The sequence below is a fragment of the Dermacentor variabilis genome, chromosome 8, assembly GCF_050947875.1.
Source record: "Dermacentor variabilis isolate Ectoservices chromosome 8, ASM5094787v1, whole genome shotgun sequence".
Classification (NCBI taxonomy): Eukaryota; Metazoa; Arthropoda; class Arachnida; order Ixodida; family Ixodidae; genus Dermacentor; species Dermacentor variabilis.
The window spans coordinates 106,285,259-106,306,905 of NC_134575.1; the positions used below are offsets into that span (position 1 = coordinate 106,285,259).

General features: G+C 49.0%; 1 protein-coding gene across 1 annotated transcript; it reads right to left on the reverse strand.

The window, feature by feature from the left end:
- Positions 1 to 351: 351 nt before the first annotated feature.
- LOC142591217 (ubiquitin-conjugating enzyme E2-17 kDa-like) lies at positions 352 to 13,530 on the reverse strand. The gene is made up of 3 exons (XM_075703579.1): positions 13,238 to 13,530; positions 5,090 to 5,429; positions 352 to 958 (listed from the first exon to the last, which is right to left on the reverse strand). Exons 2-3 carry the CDS (start codon positions 5,288 to 5,290, stop codon positions 710 to 712), a joined length of 450 nt encoding a protein of 149 aa, XP_075559694.1. The 5' UTR covers positions 5,291 to 5,429; positions 13,238 to 13,530; the 3' UTR covers positions 352 to 709.
- Between the last annotated feature and the right edge of the window lie 8,117 nt (positions 13,531 to 21,647).

Genomic DNA, 21,647 nt, shown 5'->3' on the forward strand with positions numbered 1-21,647 from the left:
TCAAAGCACCTTTAAACTTCGCAAGGTGTATGTTTTGCGCATAACACACTCTTGGAGTATATAAGCGCGACTGAACGAGGACGTAGAAATAAACAGATACACAGAAGCGCTGTGTCTGTGTATATATTTCTTTCCACGTCCTCGTTCAGTCGCGTTTGTACACTCTATCATGGATTCTAACCGACTAGCTTGCCAACGTGCCTTAACCCTCTTAGAACCCTGAAATATAGCAAAGGTGCGGTAAAGTTGCATTATGGTGGGCTTGAACGAGCCCGCCCACTTTCGAATGTTACGGAAAAAGTAATGACGCTGGAAGAGCGCTTCTAAAACCGCACCCACAAGGGTACAATTTCCTTCAATACGTACGGTGAACACGATCGGTGTCTAACTCGCCACATAGGTATACCTCCGCGCTCATGTAAGGACCGTTCTACGAGAAAATAAAGGGAGCATACTAGTTTATATCTTTATCAGGCGGGCCAGAATGTTGTATTCGTAGTTGCCTAAAAACTCTTCTCCGCTATCGGCATCTTCCCTCGAGCCAAATTCAGCACAAGATCACCGACGGCGAATGCAAAGTCACCGCTTGGTCGACGCGTCTTCACAACATAGGCCCGCCTAGTCTTTTGTACCCCCGTTCGCAACAACAGGCAGGAGCAGTGGGCGATCCCTCTCCAAGCCGGCATGGCGTCGCCTGGACCTGTGGTCCCTACTCCATGGCATAAGTCCTGGTCCACTCCCTGGCAGTGGTCTCGTAGAGACCCCGGTTGTTTTTATACACGGACGCCACTCGGGGCATGAGCGGGTCGTCTGGGTTCGGGTCGCACATGAGCACGCAGATGGACAGCAACACCTTGGCGATGGACAAGGCCGGCGACCACTGCGACTTGAGGATGTCCAGGCAGATGTCGCCGTGCGTGCTGATGTTCGGGTGGTAGATCTTGGTGATGAAGCTCACCTGCGCCAGTGCGGGAAAAACAGCTTAATGCGTTAGCGTTCTTAGGGTACTTCCCAGGGTCTGTGTATATATATGTATGCATAATGTCGTGAGACGTTCTGGTGCGTAATGAAGTCGTCAGAGAGCACAACATCGCGGCGATAGGTCGCACATCTCAGGCAATGCAGACACGAGGTTTCGACTAACTCGCCATCGTCCACATCCTCGAAGCAGTGCATACGGCTCGTGCTTCTTCAACGCAATTATCTCCCCGACGAAAAGGAGCCTTCGCGGCGACCTACGAGCAGGATAATACAGGTGAGTTGAGGTAATGCTTTAGCCGCTCAACATTCCCAATTTCGCGCTTTCGGCGGTGCTTATCCGTCGGCGGCTCGAGCGGCTCCACGGTATAGTTCATAGGTAACGTTCGATTGACCACGCGGTAGGGGCCCTGGCACTTGAAAAGGAGTTTGCGTGAAACTCCATCGCCGAAGGCAGCGACCCAAAGTCAGACTAGTGAGTCAGGAACATAGGGTGAAGGGGCGGTGCGAATATCCCTACTGGTAAATGTGTGGGCGAGGTATCGGCATTCTTCCACGCGTGCAGCGCCTTGGGACAGGGTCGTGGACTCCGTTGTGTCAGGGCGTCAACAGGAGTTTGGTGTGTGGCGACACCACTGACCCGAGCACACCGGGGTTGGCCCCTCCCACGTTTAACCGTACGTGTCTCAGCGGTGTCCGGGGAAAAGGGGATCCGGGGGGGTTGATCCGATGCTGTGTTTTAGACCTTTAAGGCCCCTCGGCGCCGGCAACACACCCCTCGGCTTCCCGTAGACAGCACCCCCGGACTGACCCATCTGGGGGAAATTGGTAGTTGCCTTTTCCTGTCCTAGGGCGCTATAACGTAAAACTATTCGAAACGTTTCTACTCCAATTCTGCAATCAGCTCTCCACGATTGGTCAATATCTTTTTTGGACCACCCCCATTTCACCTGTCTGTCTCGCGACGTCACGAAAACCGCGATAGATCCCCATCTGATATCACGCGTACACACAGATTATGCATGATTTGACCGGACAAAAGAAAAGTTATTTCTTATTCGACGCCTCTTCGCCATTAGCCCTCGGCTATTGGTCAAAAGTTTTCGGGCTGCGCCCACTTCACCTGCCTCTCACGCGACGTCACAAAACCGCAAACACTCAATGCGTCAAAGTGACGTGTACGCGATAAAGATGCATTAATATGCCGAACAAAGCTGAATTTTCTTCTGAATAGCCGCAGGCTGCCCCGTTCCAAAAGGAATAAAATATGGCTGCCGCCGATCGCTCAGGCACTGCCTACTCGCACCTGTCGGAGAGCATGCGTTTATTTCAGTGTAATAAAACCTTTTGCGTGGCCGTGTAACGTTTTCGAGCACGTTCGGTACGTTTAGGACCTCGCTCTGCCAACTCTTCTTTGCTGAGGATCCGTTTTAGCGTCGTTCTTAAGCTTCCGTGGCATGCCACCGCGATTGTCGACGAGCCACCGCAAGCTAAGTAAGGGAAAGCGGACCAATCGCAGACGTCGGCACCACCCTCTTCATCCGCTTATCGATTTTCAGTTGGCTCGGCCCTATCGAATCCCTCTCCACTTGAGCGTGCTCCTCGCCTCTTGTGAGCCAATTAGATAAGACAAGCCGCTCAGTCTAGGCAATGTTATTCGTTTTTCAAGCAAACAAAAGTGACATCCTATGAACGAAGAGAGCGCTTGATTGTTTTGTGCAGACAACCCTGCGGGTGACCGCCCCATGCTTGCGTTGGCGGTTGCGCAAATTTGACGTCAGGAGATTGGAATAAAAAATATTGGAACGTTATAGGGCCCCTACTCTCCAATCCTAGTCTTTCTCTCTCACTTTGAACCTTTCCTGTCTTGTCCTCTCTTCTATTTACTTCCGATCTTCTAGGCAGCGAAGGTTAACCGTGTGTGATGGTTAACCGTGTGTAGTGTAAGATCTCACGTCATTGACTCATCGTGACGTCACACGAAGCAGATACACGTTTCAGTTACTGTACCTCGTTTATTGGTTATTTAAAATTATTGGTGAGTTTCTAAGCAAATTGAACCACCCTACCGGTGACCGGACTGTCAGTGCCATTTAAGAATGACAAAATCGTAATGTGGTTAAAAAAATACCGGAGATGCGCTTTAAGGGTGTTTTATGGTGTCTATAACTCACCCTTTTACACCCGTTGGGAATAGTCCTTTTTTTTTTATTTCACCCTATCCCCCAATGGGTGTTTCCCAGAAATACAGACTTTGGGATCGCTTCGCCGGACCTATGAAAGACTAGAGTAGTGATAAAACAAAATATATCGCTGTAAAAAGAAAACGTAGCGTTTTCCGAAACGTTTATGAAAAAATAAACAAAGACGCTTTCCAATCTGGATTCCAACTGAGGGTCTACAGATTGCCAGTCGGAAGCGTTACCTCTCAGCCACTGTACCGACGCAACCACCCGCAATAATACAGCACATTAAGAGTGGAGTAGCGCCTCTAGCTGCTCTCATAGACTGATGAGACATGCTATTCAGTGTTTCAGTTTATGTATAAATCAGTACTAAGGTAAAACAATTTAGGCGAAGCTAGCATCAAGATGTGAAAGGTAGAAAGGAGAAGAGGAAAAGGTAGTTCCGTCTTTCCATTTATACGAGTTATAAACACATTTACGTTCGTGAATATGTATGCGTTATCTATATGTGCGTGAGGAGTACGAGCAGAGAGATGCACATATTCACATTAGCAAACATACATTCCGCACCACGCCGACGGCCACATAAAATTTACACGTTATCTTCGACAGTTCCCGTTCAGGAAGATTCCGCTTAATTTGTGGGCCCGATGCGCGGCGTGGCATAACCAAGGCGTGAATGCCGTCATAGGCGGCACAGGGGCGACGGCTGCGGCGCGTGCATGCGTAATTAATGCACGAGTGTTGCACGCTATCGTTCTCGGTGCCCTTTAGTCACCTTCCGTCTTCACTAGTCGGGTGTTTACCAGTGCTTCCCATATTGCTTTGCTATCCCCCTTGTATATAGTACAGGCTTAGGCACTTCTGGTCTAGGTTTCTTTCGTCGCCTTTCTGCGTGTGGCGAAAGGCGAAAGCGGGCGGCCTCGTACTATTGTTACCGTGGACGATGGGTCGTTAGTCACTGTACTTCGCATGGCAGCTAACCAATCGCGCGCACAATGGACTTAAACTGCGCATTCTCGCCCATTATTGGGAAGGGGGTTCTCTGGCTTAACACGGAATTTTTTCGACCAACTCCCGATATAGAGGTATGTATTAAAAGCTATGTCTTTTGACTTCACCACCCGGGACGCTAAACATATAAAGTAGCAGGTTGACATCCATAGCCTTCTGTGACCACGTGTCGCGTTCGATAATGACTTGGCGTAAGCCGCTGGGAAATTGACACTTACGGCTTTTTACTGGCTTCAAATGTTGAAGTGCGCGAGCACCATTAAATCTTGCGAGGTGTAATTTTCGCACGGAACACCTCTTTTGCACCCTGAAATTATTTAAAGGGTGCACTAGGGGTGTTTTGGTAGGAAATTTACCCATTTCCGATATTTTCAGACAAGGTAAGAGTGTTAAAATTATGTTTCGACATTCAATACATCCACGGGGGTGTAACGCGCCCAAATCAAGTTGTTGCTCTCCCTCCTAGTTTATTTCCTTCCTCGATAGTGAAAAGTCATGAGATAAGCGCTGTGAGAGAGCGACGTCTTCGACGTGTCCCAAATATTATACCTTTACGTTTTCCGCATGACACTTTACGAAATGCTACGGGCGCAGAGTATAGGAACAAGGGTGAAAGCGACATCTTTTAAACATTTACGCAACCACAACGCGTTAGAAACGTTGTATGTGTGTGTGTAGAGGGGGGGGGGCGGAGGGGGCGCGCGCGTTAGCGATTGCTTGACTGCCGACGCTTTGCACCAGTAGCTAAGTACGATACGGATGGGCGTCGCAATAATACTTTGTTAAACTTTGTGCCACAAGATGGCGCCACCAACGCGGCTGCTTCACGTCTACGCATCTCCGGTGGCTCGGCATCCAGTTGGCACGGACAAGTTAAAACTCCATTGACGCAACTTATTCTGTGTACAAACCTTGGGCGGCTTGAACGGGTAGTCCTTGGGGAAGACGATGTTGAGCCTGAACACTCCCCCTTCGAAGGGGCTGTCCGACGGACCCATGATGGTGGCCTGCCAGTTGAACAGGTCCGAGTGGTCGATGGGGCCCGCCGAGCAGTTGGCCGGTGGGTCACGGCTGATGTCATCCAGCTCCTTCTTGATGCGCTTCAGGGCCATGGCGCGCGCCGGCTGTCGCAGTCACTGCTCGCTGACCGGTCACGAGGACACCGCGGTCACGTGGTACGCGTGGCCTATGCCCGCAGACGACTACCAGATGGGGAAAGCGACTGGTCGCTGCTGGGCTTCGCTGGTCGATCTGCGTGTAGGCCAGCGGGGCGCCCAAGATACACAACATCGAAAGAGCCTTCTGATCCCGGCACCATTAGTGCTGCTTACAGTGCGGCGTTTCCAGTTCACGCGTACAGCTCAGACAGTGCGGTCACTGTTTCTGCCAGCTGTACACACTTCCGTATGTTTTCTGTTTATTTGTTTCGGAGGAATTGTATGGTGTAAATAGTGTTAAAGACTGCCGTTTTCATTTGTGAGCCACAGTAACCGCGAATAAATCAGAGCAAGGATTAAAACTGCAAGTGAAGCTAAAGAAACAAGAACAGAATACGTCGCAATAGATGCACTATACCGGGTGTCCTAGTTAACTTAGAGCAAGATTTTTAAAAGAACCAAAGAGCTCTAGAGAATTCGCACCGACTGCATAGTAGCCGTAGTAGTGTGTACTTACAGCCAGTATTTTTCTCGTCATTAAATGTTGATTAAGTAATTGATTTTAATTAGTGAACTTTTTAATTGTTGCTTGAATCGCAAACACATCAATTACAAAGTTGTAGGGCACCTCAAGTAACCTCCGAATCAAGCATTTGTTTCGTGCTCAGCTTTGCCTCGTTGATTTTTCCGAGAAACAAGCAAAAGCGCGCGAAACATCCAAAATACGAAATAAGTACGCGCTCGCGCGCCTCTACTCTAGCGCTCCCAAGCGAATAGCCACGGATACACGGCTTTGCTAGCGGCGGCAGCTCCATACAGGGCTTCACGCTATGTGATGGCCGCGGCATCATTGGAACACGCCGCTGACGCATTGTAGCGGAGCCATAGGGGGAGCGTGGGATCTTGAAGCCGGGAAACCGTGACGGCGCCCTTGGGACTGTTATTTTACACATTGGTTTTGTTCTGTAGATAGACGCGCCCGGAACGGTATGCTCCTTTTGTCCCTTTAGCAATAGAAGCATACCTTTCGGATGCTATGTCTATTTAGTGCGTTTCGGCGGATCTGCACGGCCAGCATATGCTGCTGTCGATTACGTAAATCATTTTGCCTGATGTGTCAGTGCGTAGATAATAACGGGAGATCTCAACGGCACCGCGCCAGTGGCCTGCTCTTCAAGAAGACAGGCATGCCCTTCACGAATGATCACAATCCTAGCTTTGGGGGTGGCGCACGGCGACAAGAGGATGGCAGCGACGCTATTCCGGATGTGGCATTGTGGAGGACGCCCTTGTCCATCAGCAATACTTACAACTACGAAGTCATTTGCGAGACAGGTAACTTCACAGAAAAGCGACGTAGGACTGGGACGGTAGTTCAAAAAGCGGCTATGGATGTTTTGGCATTCTTTGCTGCTAACCCTCACGGTAGTGTGCGCGACGCCAGTGCCGAGCTCAGAACCTCAAGGTCATCAGTTTGGAGGACTTAAAAAAAAAAAGAAAGGTCATATGCACCGGTACCATGTACATCTTCATCAAAAACTTGAAGACCGAGATTTTGAAAACAGACTTGACTTTGCAAATTAGAATTTCCCGAAATGTGAAGAAGAACCGGACTTTCTCACTCGCGTGCTTTGGACGAATGAGGCTAAATTTTCCAGAAACGCACAAGTTCACAGCATGCACTACTGGAGTAATAGGGTTCACCACTGGCTGGCAGAAACACGACACCAATAACAGTGGTCGTTTAATGTTTGGTTCGGTACTTTATGGCAACATCATCGGACCCATCTTTTTTTTTTTGACAACACACTAACGACGCAACGCTACGTCAACGAGGTCCTCGAGGGCCCCGTGAACAACGTATGTTGCAACGTTCTACTTGCGCACCTTCGGAACCTGTGGTTTCAACACGATGGCGCTACTGCGCTTAGTAGTAGTCTCGAGCGTGGCTCAACAAGCTTTTTCCTGCACGGTGGATTGGCCTGCACAGACCTGTAGCCTGACCTGCAAGGTCACAGGACATGACACCGCTGGACTTTTTCTTGTGGGGCTACATGAAAGATCACGCGTATATCAGCGAAACTGCCATACCGGACGCTCTAAAGGCAAAAAAAATCGATGGGCACTTTGCTGAGCTAAACTGCGATAGGCGAAAGCCTATCTATGACAGCCTCTGTTGCTGTTGTCTGAACTGTTCTGCGAACGGACGCCGCCCTGGCCGCGAGCATGAGATGCAATCACAGCCATATGGCTGCAAGGTTTGTCGCCGATGTGCGCGCACCCCCACGCGCATGTCCGCGCTCTCCCACGCGCCCACTCGCACAGCGCTACTGGCTTGGCGCCTCCTCTCCTTGCTCCCCTCGCCGATGATCACCGCTTTCCTGCGTCCACCACGGACTGCGCCCCGCGGACACTCATGAGCCACTAAAGGGTTTCGCCTTAATAAGCAGAGTCTGCCGCGAGATTCGAACGCCGTTAGTCAAAGCTGCAACAGCAAAAGTGTTGGAAAGAGGCAGGTACAGTATTGCTTCAGATGGTGACCTGTTTGAGCACGTGCTATATGTGGCAGTGGAAAATAACCGCTTAAAACTGCTGTAAAAACGTGACTGTTTAATGCACCTTTATGATGTCACCTTATCCTTACAAAAGAAAAGCTTGCGACAGAGATAGATAGAGGTAGGCAAAAAAATTGCGTTGTTTTGCCTGTTTTCCGTAGTTCAAGAGAGAGAAAGGGTCAATGGCTAAACCAACTGCACCTTTGGATGTTTCTTTGTGGGCGGCTGAGACGCCTTACGTACTTTTGGTTCATTTTTTATATAAGTGAACTCCTGAGTAACTTTTCTGTTCTTCCGAGAGCTGTCTTCTTTTTCTTTTTTCGTGCACTTTTTCGCACTATATATACATATTTTTTTACATTGGTTGAATCTCTTTTGCAGCTTTGTTTCATGATACGCGAACGTTAAAGCTATCCCGAGTGCGCCATGATTGAGCACCACAGCACAACATTCTTGCGTCCGTAGGTGCACTGACGCTTATCGCACCACGCTAGTCAGGTCGCGAAACCTCTCGAGCCATCCTACATGACGAAGCCTTGTACGATGCGGCGATAAACAATTGCAGCCGTATATCTTTCAAAGGTTGCTTGGAGGCGCTTGAGTGTCGGTGAGCGTACATTTCATGTTTCGCGTATTTAGCGAGCTTGTTTTTTCTTCGAAAAAACGACCACGCACACTTCAGCACGAAATAAATGCTTGATTCCGAGGTTACTTAAGGTACCCTACAACTTGGTAATTGACATGTTTGCGATGTAATTAATAATAAAAAGTTCACTAATTAGAATCAGCGAATGAATTAATACTTCATAAGGAAAAAAACACCGGCTGTAAGTGCACATGACTGCCGCTATTATGCAGTCGGTACGATTTCTCTAGAGCTCCTTGTTTTGTTTTTTTTTATCTTGGTCCAAGTTTACGGGGACACCCGGTAGATGTAGCGCATGTGTTGTACTCACCTTCACTTTCTTCACTTGCAGTACGTCCTACCAACAAGGCCGAATTTTTACCCTTCCCAATGATTAATTCCTGGGGTTTACGTGCGATAACCACAATCTCATTATGAGGCACGGCGAACTGGGGGAAGAAAGGGGAGCGTTCCGTATGGTATTTGACCACCCGGGTTTCCTTAAAGGGGCCCTGAACCACTCTTTATCGAAGTGGAGATGGGCACTCGAAGTAAAAATAGGATATTTCAGGAATACTTTGCAGCAAAAGGTACTTCACTGCGTTCAGCAGAAGCGGAGTGATTGGCGATCAAACGCGGCCTCCGCTGTGCGCCCGTTCCTCCTTCAATGCCTCGCACTGCGAAGGATAAGGCGCAGTGGGGCGTGCCCACAGCGCTCCGCCTCCTAAATGTCACCACGGCGCGCAGTTCAAGTTTCATTTTGGATGTTCACTAATGTTAACGCAGACGCCACAACTTCCGCCTTTGGTGCCCGCGACGCGCTAAACGTAAGCCAAACGTGGCTGCCCTCAGCGAGCCGCAGTGCGCTTAGCTAGTGGACTCGTGGCGGCACCTCGCGGTGGCCGCGGTATCTACGCCATGTAGCTGAGAAGCCGACCGCAGCTTGATGTCAGCTATCGGCCAATAGCAGCCGTCTAAGGGAATGACGAAATAGTGCGTCCGATGACGAAATAGTGCGTCTAGAAGAGAGTGAGGACAGGGCCTCCTGTTGAAAAGAGAGCGTCTGCGAGAAAGGTGACTTCGTGATCCGCCTGCGAGCTCCACGCAGCGCCTACGACAGCAAAACTTGGCCGACGTGTTCACAGCAACCTATGCGGACCCGCGGACTATGTTATTTCACCAAGTCCGAGAGGTGGTTCCGGGCCCCTTTAACGTCCACCCAATACGGGCTTTCTATTTTTTTTTTTTTTTTTTGCAGTCTGCCTCTGCAGCCAGTGGGCTACCACGGCGGGCAATCGGCGCAAGGAAGCCTGCTACGAACAGTACGTAATTATAAAGCCTTCGCGAGAGAAGCAACAACCGCGAAAGCATACTGCACCAACAGAGTTATTGCATGTTTTAGTTGCATCATGCATCCATCCGCGCTCAAGAGAGTGAGAGAGGGGAAAGAGAAACAAAAAGAATAGTTTTTGACCAGATTTGTACCGCAGCAGAAGATCGAAAAGACGGGCATGGAACGACGAAGTGTCCACGTCGATTCACTATTGCTCGTCAACATGCACCAGCTAGCCTAGCAGCGCATCACTGCGATATCAATTATACAGGGTGATCATTTTTAAGTTTTGTGGAATTTCTAAAGGTCGCCTGTGGCAGATGGCATAATTCTTATTCTTGGCCGGGGTTATTCGAAGACGCGGACATCAATGGCAGGAGAAATCGAAACTCAGCCAACTAATTTTTAAAACATCACTAATTAATTTCTTAACTAATTACCTTAGGGCACATATTGCAATTTACGAATTGTAGCCAGTGAGCTTGCAAGGCGTATCCACTCGAAATGAATTTGCAGGATGACACCAGTCTCGAGATATTTCTCGAAGTGTGGAACGAAATACGTACACGGGCGTTCAAGTTACTTTTGTGCTTCAATGCATAAAAGATCGTTTTGTTAAAATAGCAAGTGGAACAACAGCGCATATTTACTGCAAGTTTGGTGGCGCATATCCCAAAATTGGTGTCAATCTGGACACTAATTTCATGTGGATACGCCTTGCAACCTCACTGGCTACAAGTCCCAAATTGCAATATGCGACGTAATGTAGTTTATTCGAAAGGTACTTGTGGATTGTTGTTAATTAGCTCAATATGTGTTTCGATTTCTTGCGCAAGTAATTTCCGCCTCTCTGAATAGTCCAGCTCAAGGACTGTAGTTATGTTATCTGCAGCAGGCTATTTTTAAAAATTCCATAAAACTTGAAATGATCCCCTGTATGATCACTCCAAGCAAATTTTCACCGCGGGCGTCGCCGAAATGTTCCGTATATCTTCAGCTACATCTATGCCACATTTTTATCTGTGCCTCGTGTGCAAGGTAGCTGCTATATTATTCAACCGCCAAAGTTGCTATAAGGCAGTGTAGTTTCTTCTTCACGGAACTATTCCTCAGAACCTTTTTTTTTAATTCAAACACGGAAACAAAAGTAATGTACATTTATTTCACAGCCGCGTGCGTTTTATCCTAAATCTTTTTAGTCAGTTAGGGGCAAAACATTATGAGCGCTCTCAGCCTGGAAGTTGTGTAATTTCGCTGGCGCCGCTCCTTACAAACAACGCAGGGGTGCCTGTGCAATGCCAATACAGGCTCTGCACGCCATGTCAAAGCTTTCTTTTTTTTTTGGGGGGGGGGGAGTGTCAGATATGTCGGCGCATCCGCGCATGTCCCGTCCATACGCAGCTGCGCATACAGTTGAGACACCTCCGTGCGAGGAGTTCAAACGCAGCCCAATGCATTGCGGTCGCCGTCAGTGCTTATCAGCCTTCGGGCGAAACTGGCAATTTTTTTTTATTCAGAAAGGATGTGAAACTATCGCACGGCTCGTGCAAGAATGCAGTCGGCAAAAACAAAAGTCGCAGTTTCGCCCAAAATGCGAAGCACTAATTGCGATAGCAAATTAGTAGATAGCTATACGAAGTAAGGATAGTAATTTTATCGGCCGTACAAACTTGCAAACATTCGCTTACTAACAAAATTAACAAGCCCGGTGTGACGCGCGCACAGGTAATCATGAAGCCGTCTCACTCGATGACCGCGGAAACTCGATGAAAACGCTGGAGCGAGTAATCGCGGCAGCAGCAGCGAGCGAATTGACCTTCGCGCATCTCTCGCTTCAGCGCGAACGAAACATCGAAATGACAGCGCATACGAAGCTACCGGTACTGCGCGAACTCCGCAAACATAGCAGATCGCTTTGAAGATGAGGCCCACGTGGGTGCGCGCTTGTGCCACGTAGCATACCGTCGCAGATCGCTTTCAAGACAGGCGCCCGCAGGGCTGCGCCGTAAGCAGCAGCTACCCGAGAAGAACGCCCCGCCCCCCGCCTCCCTCGCCTCATCCCCGCTCCTCGCGCGCGACAGAAGAGGGCGCGCTTCCACCCCGCCTTCCTCGCTCGCGCACGCGAGGTTGAGCCGCGTTCACCGTCTCACCCTCGCACGCTTTCGCTCGCACATACAGCATACGGCGAGCGGCAACGATCTTATCGTCCTTGGATTGTATACGGAACCTCACGGCGACGGCACAAATGCGCCTGAGACTCCGTTAATTGCTATCGCAATAAAAAATTCAGTGCCCCTGCACTTTGTGAATAAGGATGACCAGCGAAACTGTTTATGTGGGTCCCTTAATGGCGAACTGCACCTCCGCCGCGCGTCGGCCCGGTATTGCACTAACTTCTGGATCAGCCCACGTATGGGGATTTCTATGTTAAACACGGATACGATCCTGGGGAAAGTAGCCCTTAACAGCTTCGCTGTAGAAATTGTCAGTTTACCTTAAGGCGAAGTATTGCAAGGTTTAGCGCTGCGCTGGAGACGTCTCGAAAAGCTGGCGCGAGGAAGAGCGCCGCAAACGGCGTTGCAGGCCTCGAACCTCTAATACGTCTCTCGATGGCGCACAGGGGTGAGACTGAAAGAAACCTGCCGCCATTGTTCAGCGTCCAAAGGATCGCATAAGTTATGTTCAGGTTCACCGCGGCGAGATATACTATATGCACACAGCCGCTCAGCAGGAACGCTAACATGCTACCGGCAGCTATAGAGCCGACTGAGCGGAACGCGACGGTGCGTCCCTTCGGCTTCGCCACTTTTGAACCCGACCGCTCTGTGAGTCTCTGGAAGCCTTCTAATCCTCTAGGCACGGAGAATTAGACGGGTGCCCCATGTGCAGGTAACCGAGTAAGGCGCAATGATTTTAGAGCGATAGCTCTGCTACTCCAGGTACAAACCCAGAAAACGCCTGGTTCCGTAAATCTCACCTTCAAGCTCAGTCAAGGTCACACTGGGACTTAGCCTGCCACTACCGGCGGCTGCTGCGTAGGCCGCGTGGGTGCCCATATCTTGAAAGCGATCTGCGATGTGCGCAAAGTGCACCGAGCCCTGGTAGCTTCGCATGCGCTGTGCTTTCCACGTCAATTCGCTCGCTGCTGCTGCCGCGCCGAGCAGCGTCTGTGCGCTGTCTTGTGGTGTAAGTGCAGATGCGGTAGTTGCCGACGGCGCCCAGCAGCGTCTGCGCCCTTTCCCAAAGCAAGCAAAACCGCGCTATCGCTCGAGAGTTTCACGGCGTTCAACCACAGCAATTTCTTCAATTTTCTTTTCCATGATAGCGGTATACAAGCTCCTAAACGCAGTGAAAATGAAACGTATCGAGCGATTATACGAAATGCGTACATGTCCGGACGACTCGACCGCATGACCTCCCGGACCACTTCGCCCTGGCAGTTGTCGGCCCGCAGTTCTGCACGTCGATGACCCGCCGGTGTAAAGCGCAGCCGGCTTCACATGACGTGCTGGGCAATCGGCGCACCCTGGGATCTTCGCGGTGACCGCATCGCCGCCCCCCGCTGACTCCACCGCCTGATCAGCCGAGCGTTCCTTGACAACGTCTTCGGCTTCCTCTACTTTGCCCGAGCATTGAAAATGACGATAATGATGACCCCAAATGCACATGTGCCCGATACCCACTAAGGGGCATTTCCTTCGCTCTTTCCCTTCACTAAGCCATCATCGTTCACTAAGCGATTCCCTTCGCTTTTACCCTCGAAAGGTCGGCCTCACAAGTGACCTCTGAGACTCGGTGTGCTGGCCGAGAACGTTTGCTTTCCGGTAGTCTTTAATCGATACGGGGGCACTCGTTCGGCTGTCATGTACTTCCTGCATAGTTTCCTACAATAATTACTAGAAGGAACTCTGACGCCGTAATTGTTCAGCCACCATGGGAATGATGGGCAGTACATCGGTTTGTCTGATTTTCGTGCTTGTGGATTCAAACGTTATTGTGGCTTTGTTTATTACGCTTTATATACCCTCATCGTTCGTAAACTTCAAAGAAATCCTTGCTTTTCGACGTGTATCAGACGTTGCGAACACGCACAGTGGCTACTAATTCAACTGTTCAGCATGTCGAAGTGGCCGAATCGAAACGCGCCAAGCATGAAGGAAAAATATAGGAGGGACCATTACGTCACGCATCCAGCCTTGGCATGCGAATGCTCCGTGAAGCCACAGTGGTGGCTCAACACGCGACCTCTTGCGTCGAGATCACGGAGCAAGAATCGAGATTTGCTGAGAGGTTTGGTTCCCAGTAGCTATGCCAGTAGTTTTTATTGGGTGCGCACTTGTGCAGCTACCCTGCCGTGGCTATGCCTGCAGAGCGGGAACATTAAAACCAACCGCGCACTTCAACATGTGATCACGTGTTGGGCCACCAGGTTGCTTCAGTCGCGTTGCGGTGTGCTCATTCCTATTTTTTTCCTTCCTCCGTGTTTACGGCAATGAAGGCATATAAGGCGCGATAACCAAAGCCACAAAACCGACCGAATTCACAACCACGAAGATCACACAAATCCGTGTACTTCCCATTATCATGGTGGCTGGACGATTGCAGCACCCTGGTTCCCTCTAGTAAGTAACGTATGAAACACTATGGTCCAGCCTGTATAGGAAAATGCATGGAGGAAGGACTAGTTACTAGTTACACTAGTTACTTCGACATGCGATCACGTGTTGGACTATCAGGTTTCTTCAGTCACGTCGCGGTATGCTCATTCCTATATTTTTCCTTCTTCCATGTTTACGGCAATGAAGGCATATAAGGCGCGATAACCAAAGCCACAAGAACGTCTGAATTAACAAGCGCGAAGATCAGACAAATCCATGTTAAAATCAAGTTAAACGATGTTAAACGATCATGTTAAACGATGCGTCGGAGAAGCACGATAGCCACGAGACGGCACACACAGTGGCGCGAGCGCTAACCAACCGCGCCGCTGCAACCGACCGTCCAACGTGGTGTAGTGCCAAGGACCGCATGACGACGTTCAACGAACTTACACAGTTTTACCGCCTGGCTCGAAGGACTTTCCCACCCCCGCACCCGGGGCTTAGCCGAGCGAAGGCGGTGCTGTTCAGACAATTACAAACTGGTTCCTTACCCACCCCAGTGTTAATGAATCATCTGTACCCGAAAGTATATGTGACTGATGCGTGCCGCATCTGCCAGAGGGAAAGGGCCACCCTGACGCACATCCTATGGGATTGCACCAAGTTCCCCGACGAAGCTCCGACAAGTACTACGATTCCGCCGCAAATCGCGGCTGCGGCGGAATGCAACGACCACGAAAGCCAAACCTGGGCCGTCCAGCAGGTCTCGGCGGCACTTGAAAGACAAAGGCCGAGCGAAACCGACGGAACGTTGCCCCTCAGGGCGACCGACCGCGGGAGTAACACGCGCTGGAGTAGAGCAGAGACCACCCGCTGAGAAGACGTCAGGGCCCGCGTCGCGGCGCCATTTAGTCATGGTGTCGTTCTGCAGGCGACTAAATAAAGTCCTCTCTCTCTCTCTCTCTCTCTCTCTCTCTCTCTCTCTCTCTCTCTCTCTCTCTCTCTCATAAATCCATGTACTTCCCATCATCATGGTGGCTGAACGATTTCAGCGTCGTGGTTCTCTCTAGTAATTAATGTATGAAACTCTATGGTCCAGCCTGTGTGGAAATAATGCATGGAGGAGGGAAAAAGATAGGAGTGGGCATACCGCAAAGTGATTGAAGCTAACCTGGTGGTCCAACACGTGATCGCACGTCAGCGTGCGTGGTTGGTTTTAGTGTTCCCGCTCTGCAGGCGGGACCACTAAAACCAACCACTAAATCACGGCAGGGCAGCCGGACAAGCGCGCACCCAATAAAAACCAGTGGCATAGCTACTGGAAACCAAAGGTCTAAGCAAATGTCGATTCCTGCTCCATTATCTTGACGCAAGAGGTCACGTGTTGGGCCACCAATGTGGCTTCACGGAGCGTTCGCTTGCCAAGACATTCTGCGTGACGTAATGCTTCTTCCTATGTTTTTCCTTCCTCCATGGAATAATAAGATGTACATAGATTTGCCTAAACTTTGCCCTTCTGACTTCAAAATGCTTCGTGACTTTGTAAAGTCGTCATTTTCAACAATGTACTGCGTAATAAGTAATTAAGTAAACATTATTAAAATTGTACGCCGGCACGATTCGAACACAAGACTTCTATGTATCACAAAAGCCCGATATTGAAACCCTTACGCCACGGATACTTTTTTTTCTTTATTACCTTCATCGCAACGCTATGTAAACACGTACAAAGCAGATCACTTGGTGCTAAAAAATATTATTACATCATCTGGATAGACTGCACTGATTTAAAGGGCCTTCAACGAGGCTGTCACAGACACCAAACTGTCAAGCTCTTGAAACCACTCTGGTGGTTCAGCCATGTGCTATAGGCCATCACGCGCGTACGTAAGACTTTCAATTACGTGTTCCCTCGCAGAAATTCCATCTGCGCGGGCATTCCTGACATCCATGCGCGTTTTACACACGCTGCTCATACACAAAAGCATTATCATGTCAGCTGGCACTCCCCCGGCGTCTGCGCATGGCAAGAACCAAATACCGAAAGGGCTTATCGGCAGCTCTTTTTTTCAGAGTTTGAGAACATCCCACAAGAACACGGACTCGTGGCAATCCGAGAAGCTGTGCTGAATAGTTTCAGGTTTGTTACATACGATGCAGACCGCGGAACAAAGAAGCCCTTGCTTTGTAGCCATGGCTTCACAGGGAGAGTACCAGAATGCAATTGAAAAAAGAGGGTTTTCGCTGAAGATCTAACCGGCATTTTTTTACGCGGTTCAGTACATTGCGTTCAGGTCCTAAGTTATACATCGTGCAATATACAGAAAGCGGCGAGAAAATATCAACCAGATCACGATAGAGTTTTTTGCGCATCACAGAAGACAAATATTCATTCGAAAAATGTTCTTTCAGTAAAGAAACGGACATAACAACTAACATAATAACAGTTCGTTCATTTCTTGATGATGCAACCCACTCATGCAAGGAAGAACTTAATCTCACTTGAATAACAGCCCGCATAAATATATCACTTTGATCCCATAAGAAAAAGAACTTACTAACCATCTGTTTCAGAAACAAATGTGTTAGCCCTACTCCCCCATTCTTCACCGAATGAAACAAGTTACACCAGCTAGTTATTTCCCAAGTGTATCCCTATCTATATACCGCAAACATTCTATGAAACTTCTGCACCGAAATTCTTGCCATGCATAACACCTGTAGTACATAATACGCTTTTGTAACTAAAAACAAATTGCAAACACTATAGCTCTTGAAATCATCGAAAAGTTACGCCCGCCCCAATTTTCTGTCTGATCTTGAACTCTTTTTGTTTCTTCGACCCAGTACGCTGCGCTGTCACGATAATGTGGCAATGGCACCCCAAGATATTTTCCATGGGCAACGCTCGAATTCATGTTCCATGAATGCTTGGGTGCCTGTGGCCAGCTACCATGCCATAAGCTATAGGCATTTAGTACAGCTGACACTTCCAGTTGCGGCGCCAGAGGAAACATCTTTCATAGTTTTATCCCTACTTTCTGTATCACAGCAAAAAAATGCCACGTCATCCGCATAAGCCATGACTCTAGTCTCACTGCCCTTGGGCTGCTGAGCACGAGGTCGCGGGATCGAATCCCGGCCACGGCAGCCGCATTTCGATGGGGGCGAAATGCGAAAACACCCGTGTACTTAGATTTAGGTGCACGTTAAAGAACCCCAGGTGGTCGAAATTTCCGGAGTCCTCCACTACGGCGTGCCTCATAATCAGAAAGCGGTTTTGGCACGTAAAACCCCATAATTTATTTTTTTTAGTCTCACTGCCTGCATAGATAAGCCCACGAATAGATTGGCTTTTAATTATTTTCAAACAAAACGGCTCTAAATACAAGGCAAACAAAAGAGGCAACAAACAGCATCTTTGTTTTGCTGATGATACCACTTTTATATTGGCGCTTAATTTCCTGTTAATCACTAACTTTGCAATGCAATCTTTGTATACTATTCTTACTAAATCTGTTATCACTGCACCGGCGTTAACGTGTTCTAAACACACGAATATTACATCATGGACTACTCTATCAAAAGCGTCTTCAAGGTCAATTTTTATCATGGCGACTCGGTCCTCCTTTTCGTCTCAACATTCGAGTATGGCCCTTGCCCTATGTATATTCGAAAAGATTGGCCTGCCGTTGACACCACAAGGCTGATGGGGGTCCCATAAGTTTTTTTTTATAACAGTCTGCAATCGACGCACTAGTACTTTGGTGTAAACTTTATAGTCCGTATTTGTCAAGCTTATTGGTCTATGGGCTTCAACCGCCAAAAGCTTCGCTCGGTCTTTCTCTTTAGGAATTAAAATACCGTGCGATGTACGAAAAGAAGGAGGCGCTTCCCTGATCACGCAGTGTAATGCTACAGCTATTACACTTTTAAAGGTCTTGTCGAAAGGCCCTCCAAGAGCATCAGGCCCCGGCGACTTGAGGTATGGTATGAGGTATGTTATGAGTCATGAGGTATGGCCTGCAGGCATAGTCCATATCTCCGAGAAGAATGCCCTGTACGACACCAGTCGCGTACAGAACTCTTGCACGGCTGCTGTGAAAAATTCTGCTGTCATGGGCAGACCCTGGCCAGCTGGCCACTACATCATAAAATTGTAGGTCAGCAAACAGCAACTTTTGTTAATAAGGAAGGTAGGTATCCAAGATGTACTTTCACATAGAGAAAATTTTTTACAGGTAAGCATTTTATGGTGGCATCGCATTCTTAACTGATAGGCTGGTTGACTTTTTAGTTGTAAGTAAATATGAGCGCTACTGTAAATCTCCACAGTAACGCTCATATTGATTGTGCAAAATGCGCGAATACACTTGTTGAAACCAGAGTGGTAAAACAAAAGTGGGTGCTCCAATAATTCTGTTCTCGTAATAGTGTAGCTCTGTGATAGATTTATGCAGTCGAATCTCGATTACATGATCATGCCCGATACGAATTTTTGGGTTGTCCCGGCCCAAGTACATTAGCTTAACAACGTGGTAAATTTCAGATGTTGCGAACCGCTTGTCGTACCACGGTGGCTGATCCGAAGATCCGAGTCGTCATGTGATCTCCTGCGGTACTTGCGAGCGTGAATAATTAAGGAACGCGTGCATATGCTTCACCAAATTTTATGACGCAGTCTTCGCCGCATAACAGCACTGTATTCCGACAAAGTTGACTTTAGCAATCATATATACTCTTGCAGAATTTTCAGGCGTGCTTGTTCTCGTTACATTCCGTTACATTGTGGTTAATAACCTACCGATATTTCTATGTCCCTAAAGATACACGCAATCTAGAATATACTGGGTGAAAACATAAAGGGTTATATACTGGCGGCGCTGGGATTTCATCGCAACTACGATATTACGATGCTGAGGAAGACGTTGCGGGTTCAAAGTGCTGGTCACGGCAGTTGCATTTCAATGAGGGGCGAGGCGTTGGTGCAGATTCGGGTTAGCAATTTCGAAGCATCGACAACTGTCGTTGCACAGATTTACACTGGCGGTGTGAAACCGCGTCGTAAATTACTTGGGTGGTTTACTTGGCGTTACGTCTGTTACATTTACGGAGTCGTACTACCAGCAGCATTCTGTATCACTTCTGTATGCATTTCGGTATCAAACCACCTCTGCTATATTTGAAATGGGCACTCACCTGAACATTTATCGAAAAATATCCTTTCCGGTTGCGGCAAACCTCGGCGTGGTCCCCACCAGGGCTCTTAATTGGCACGTGGGGCCAGTCAATGCACCCACTGACACCGGGAAACTTGCCTAACCTATAAAATTCTTTCATCACACCACTCATTTCTGAAGCGGCAGGAAACTTCACAAGCGCAGTGAATAGGCTTCTGGCGATCATAGTAAAAACGCGCTCGATGACCCGCGAGACCGTCGGCTGGGAAACATCCACAAGGTCCCCGGTCACAATTTGAAACGTGCCTGCTCCGTAGAACCGCAGTGTGATAAGGAGCTGCAGGAGAGGCGGCACAGGAAACCCACGTCCGTCGGTGCGTTGCCGCAGAGGCAGCATTGCGAGCAGCTGCTGCACGGCACTTTTGCTAAACCGAAATCGGCACAAAAACTCGTAGTCATTGTACAGCTCCATGGGATTTAAGCGATCCCCGACTACTTGCCGCGGCGGCGATGCGTATTCGAAGGCTGCTCCGCTCGATATTTCTTCGTAGCGATCCAGATAGCCAACAAACTCCTCGAAGTCGTCCATCGCCGCCATTTTGTTTGTTTACAAGGGCTCGTTAAGGTAGGTCAGAGGCTACCTTAACCGAGCCTTACTTATCACAGCCATAAGTACGAGAAAAGCTGTGCGATAAGTACAAGGTTGGTTCTTGAAACGCGTTAAGGGCTGTTCACTGACTTAAGCCATAAGCATAAGTTTGGTTTGTGAATACGGCGGTAAGTTCGTCAACTGCATCCTCAACTTCCTAAAGGCTTATTGGTCTGTCGAGCGCTTCACAGATCTTGTCTGAAAATGTTGGCATTAATGGCAAGAAGTCAGTTCTGAGACATTCAATATTGACATGTGTGCTTATCTTTATCGGGCGACCACGTTTCGCCGCTTAACAACTGTAATCGCACAGCGACGGACGCGTCTGCATGTATCCGACGTTTCTGGAAAGTTATCGATGCTTCTACCCGGCTGTCTGTTGTCGCCGAACCTTGTGTTATCTGATTTCATCGCGTAACGCGAATGGTGTAGAACTTTGTGGAAGGCACGCGGGTCCAAACGATTAGTCTGGAACATTCGACGACTACTCTATAAAAGCCGACGCGCTTGACCCGCTGATCAGATTTCCGACGATCGCCGACTCTGTTCGCCGCTTTCGTTGTGCTATAAGTGTAGCCTGTTTTGTGGGCACAGGTTCGCCCAATAAAATCTAGTTTTGCCTTTCACAGTATTGCTACTGTGTTCTTAACGTCACCACCACGTGGCATCCGGTGGAGGTGCTTGTGCGTTCATGTACCGAACGCCGCCGCAAAGCCGCGACCCAAGCCCGAAGCCCGAGGACAGAACCAACATCGCCCAAGACCAGCGTGCTAGCCGCAGACTGCAAGGACTGCCCCCAGAGCACGGACTTCTACCTGAGACGACCAAGAAGATCGTGGTCAAGACAACCCCAATGGCTGCCCCAGCGTCCCCCGTTATCCTACAACAACCTCGGGACCCACCAACCTTCCATGGAGCAGCGACTGAAGACCCGGAATCATGGCGGGAGACCTACGAACGAATCGCAACATTCAACAACTGGGACTCCGACGAGAAGCTGCGGCATGTCTACTTCGCCTTAGAAAACACCGCCAGAACTTGGTTTGAGAACAGGGAATCGACCTTGACAACGTGGGACCTGTTCCGTACCGGCTTCCTACGCACCTTTACAAGCGTCGTGCGCAAGGAAAGGGCTGAAGCTATGCTGGACGCCCGAGTGCAGCTGCCAAACGAGAACGTCGCCATCTTTACGGAAGAAATGAGCCGTTTGTTCCGCCACGCCGACCCGGATATGGCCGAGGAGAAGAAAGTCCACTTACTGATGCGTGGTGTAAAGGAGGAACTTTTCGCCGGGATGGTAAGAAGCCCACCGAAGACCGTCGAAGAGTTTCTTCGTGAGGCGACGAACATTGAGAAGACACTCGAGATA

Bases quoted from the DNA above. Each gene is read 5' to 3' on its own strand.
- LOC142591217 (XM_075703579.1), bottom strand. From the start codon at position 5,290: ATGGCCCTGAAGCGCATCAAGAAGGAGCTGGATGACATCAGCCGTGAC. The intron at 959-5,089 runs GTTTGTACACAG...GCACTGGCGCAG, and splicing joins ACCCGTTCAAGCCGCCCAAG to GTGAGCTTCATCACCAAGAT.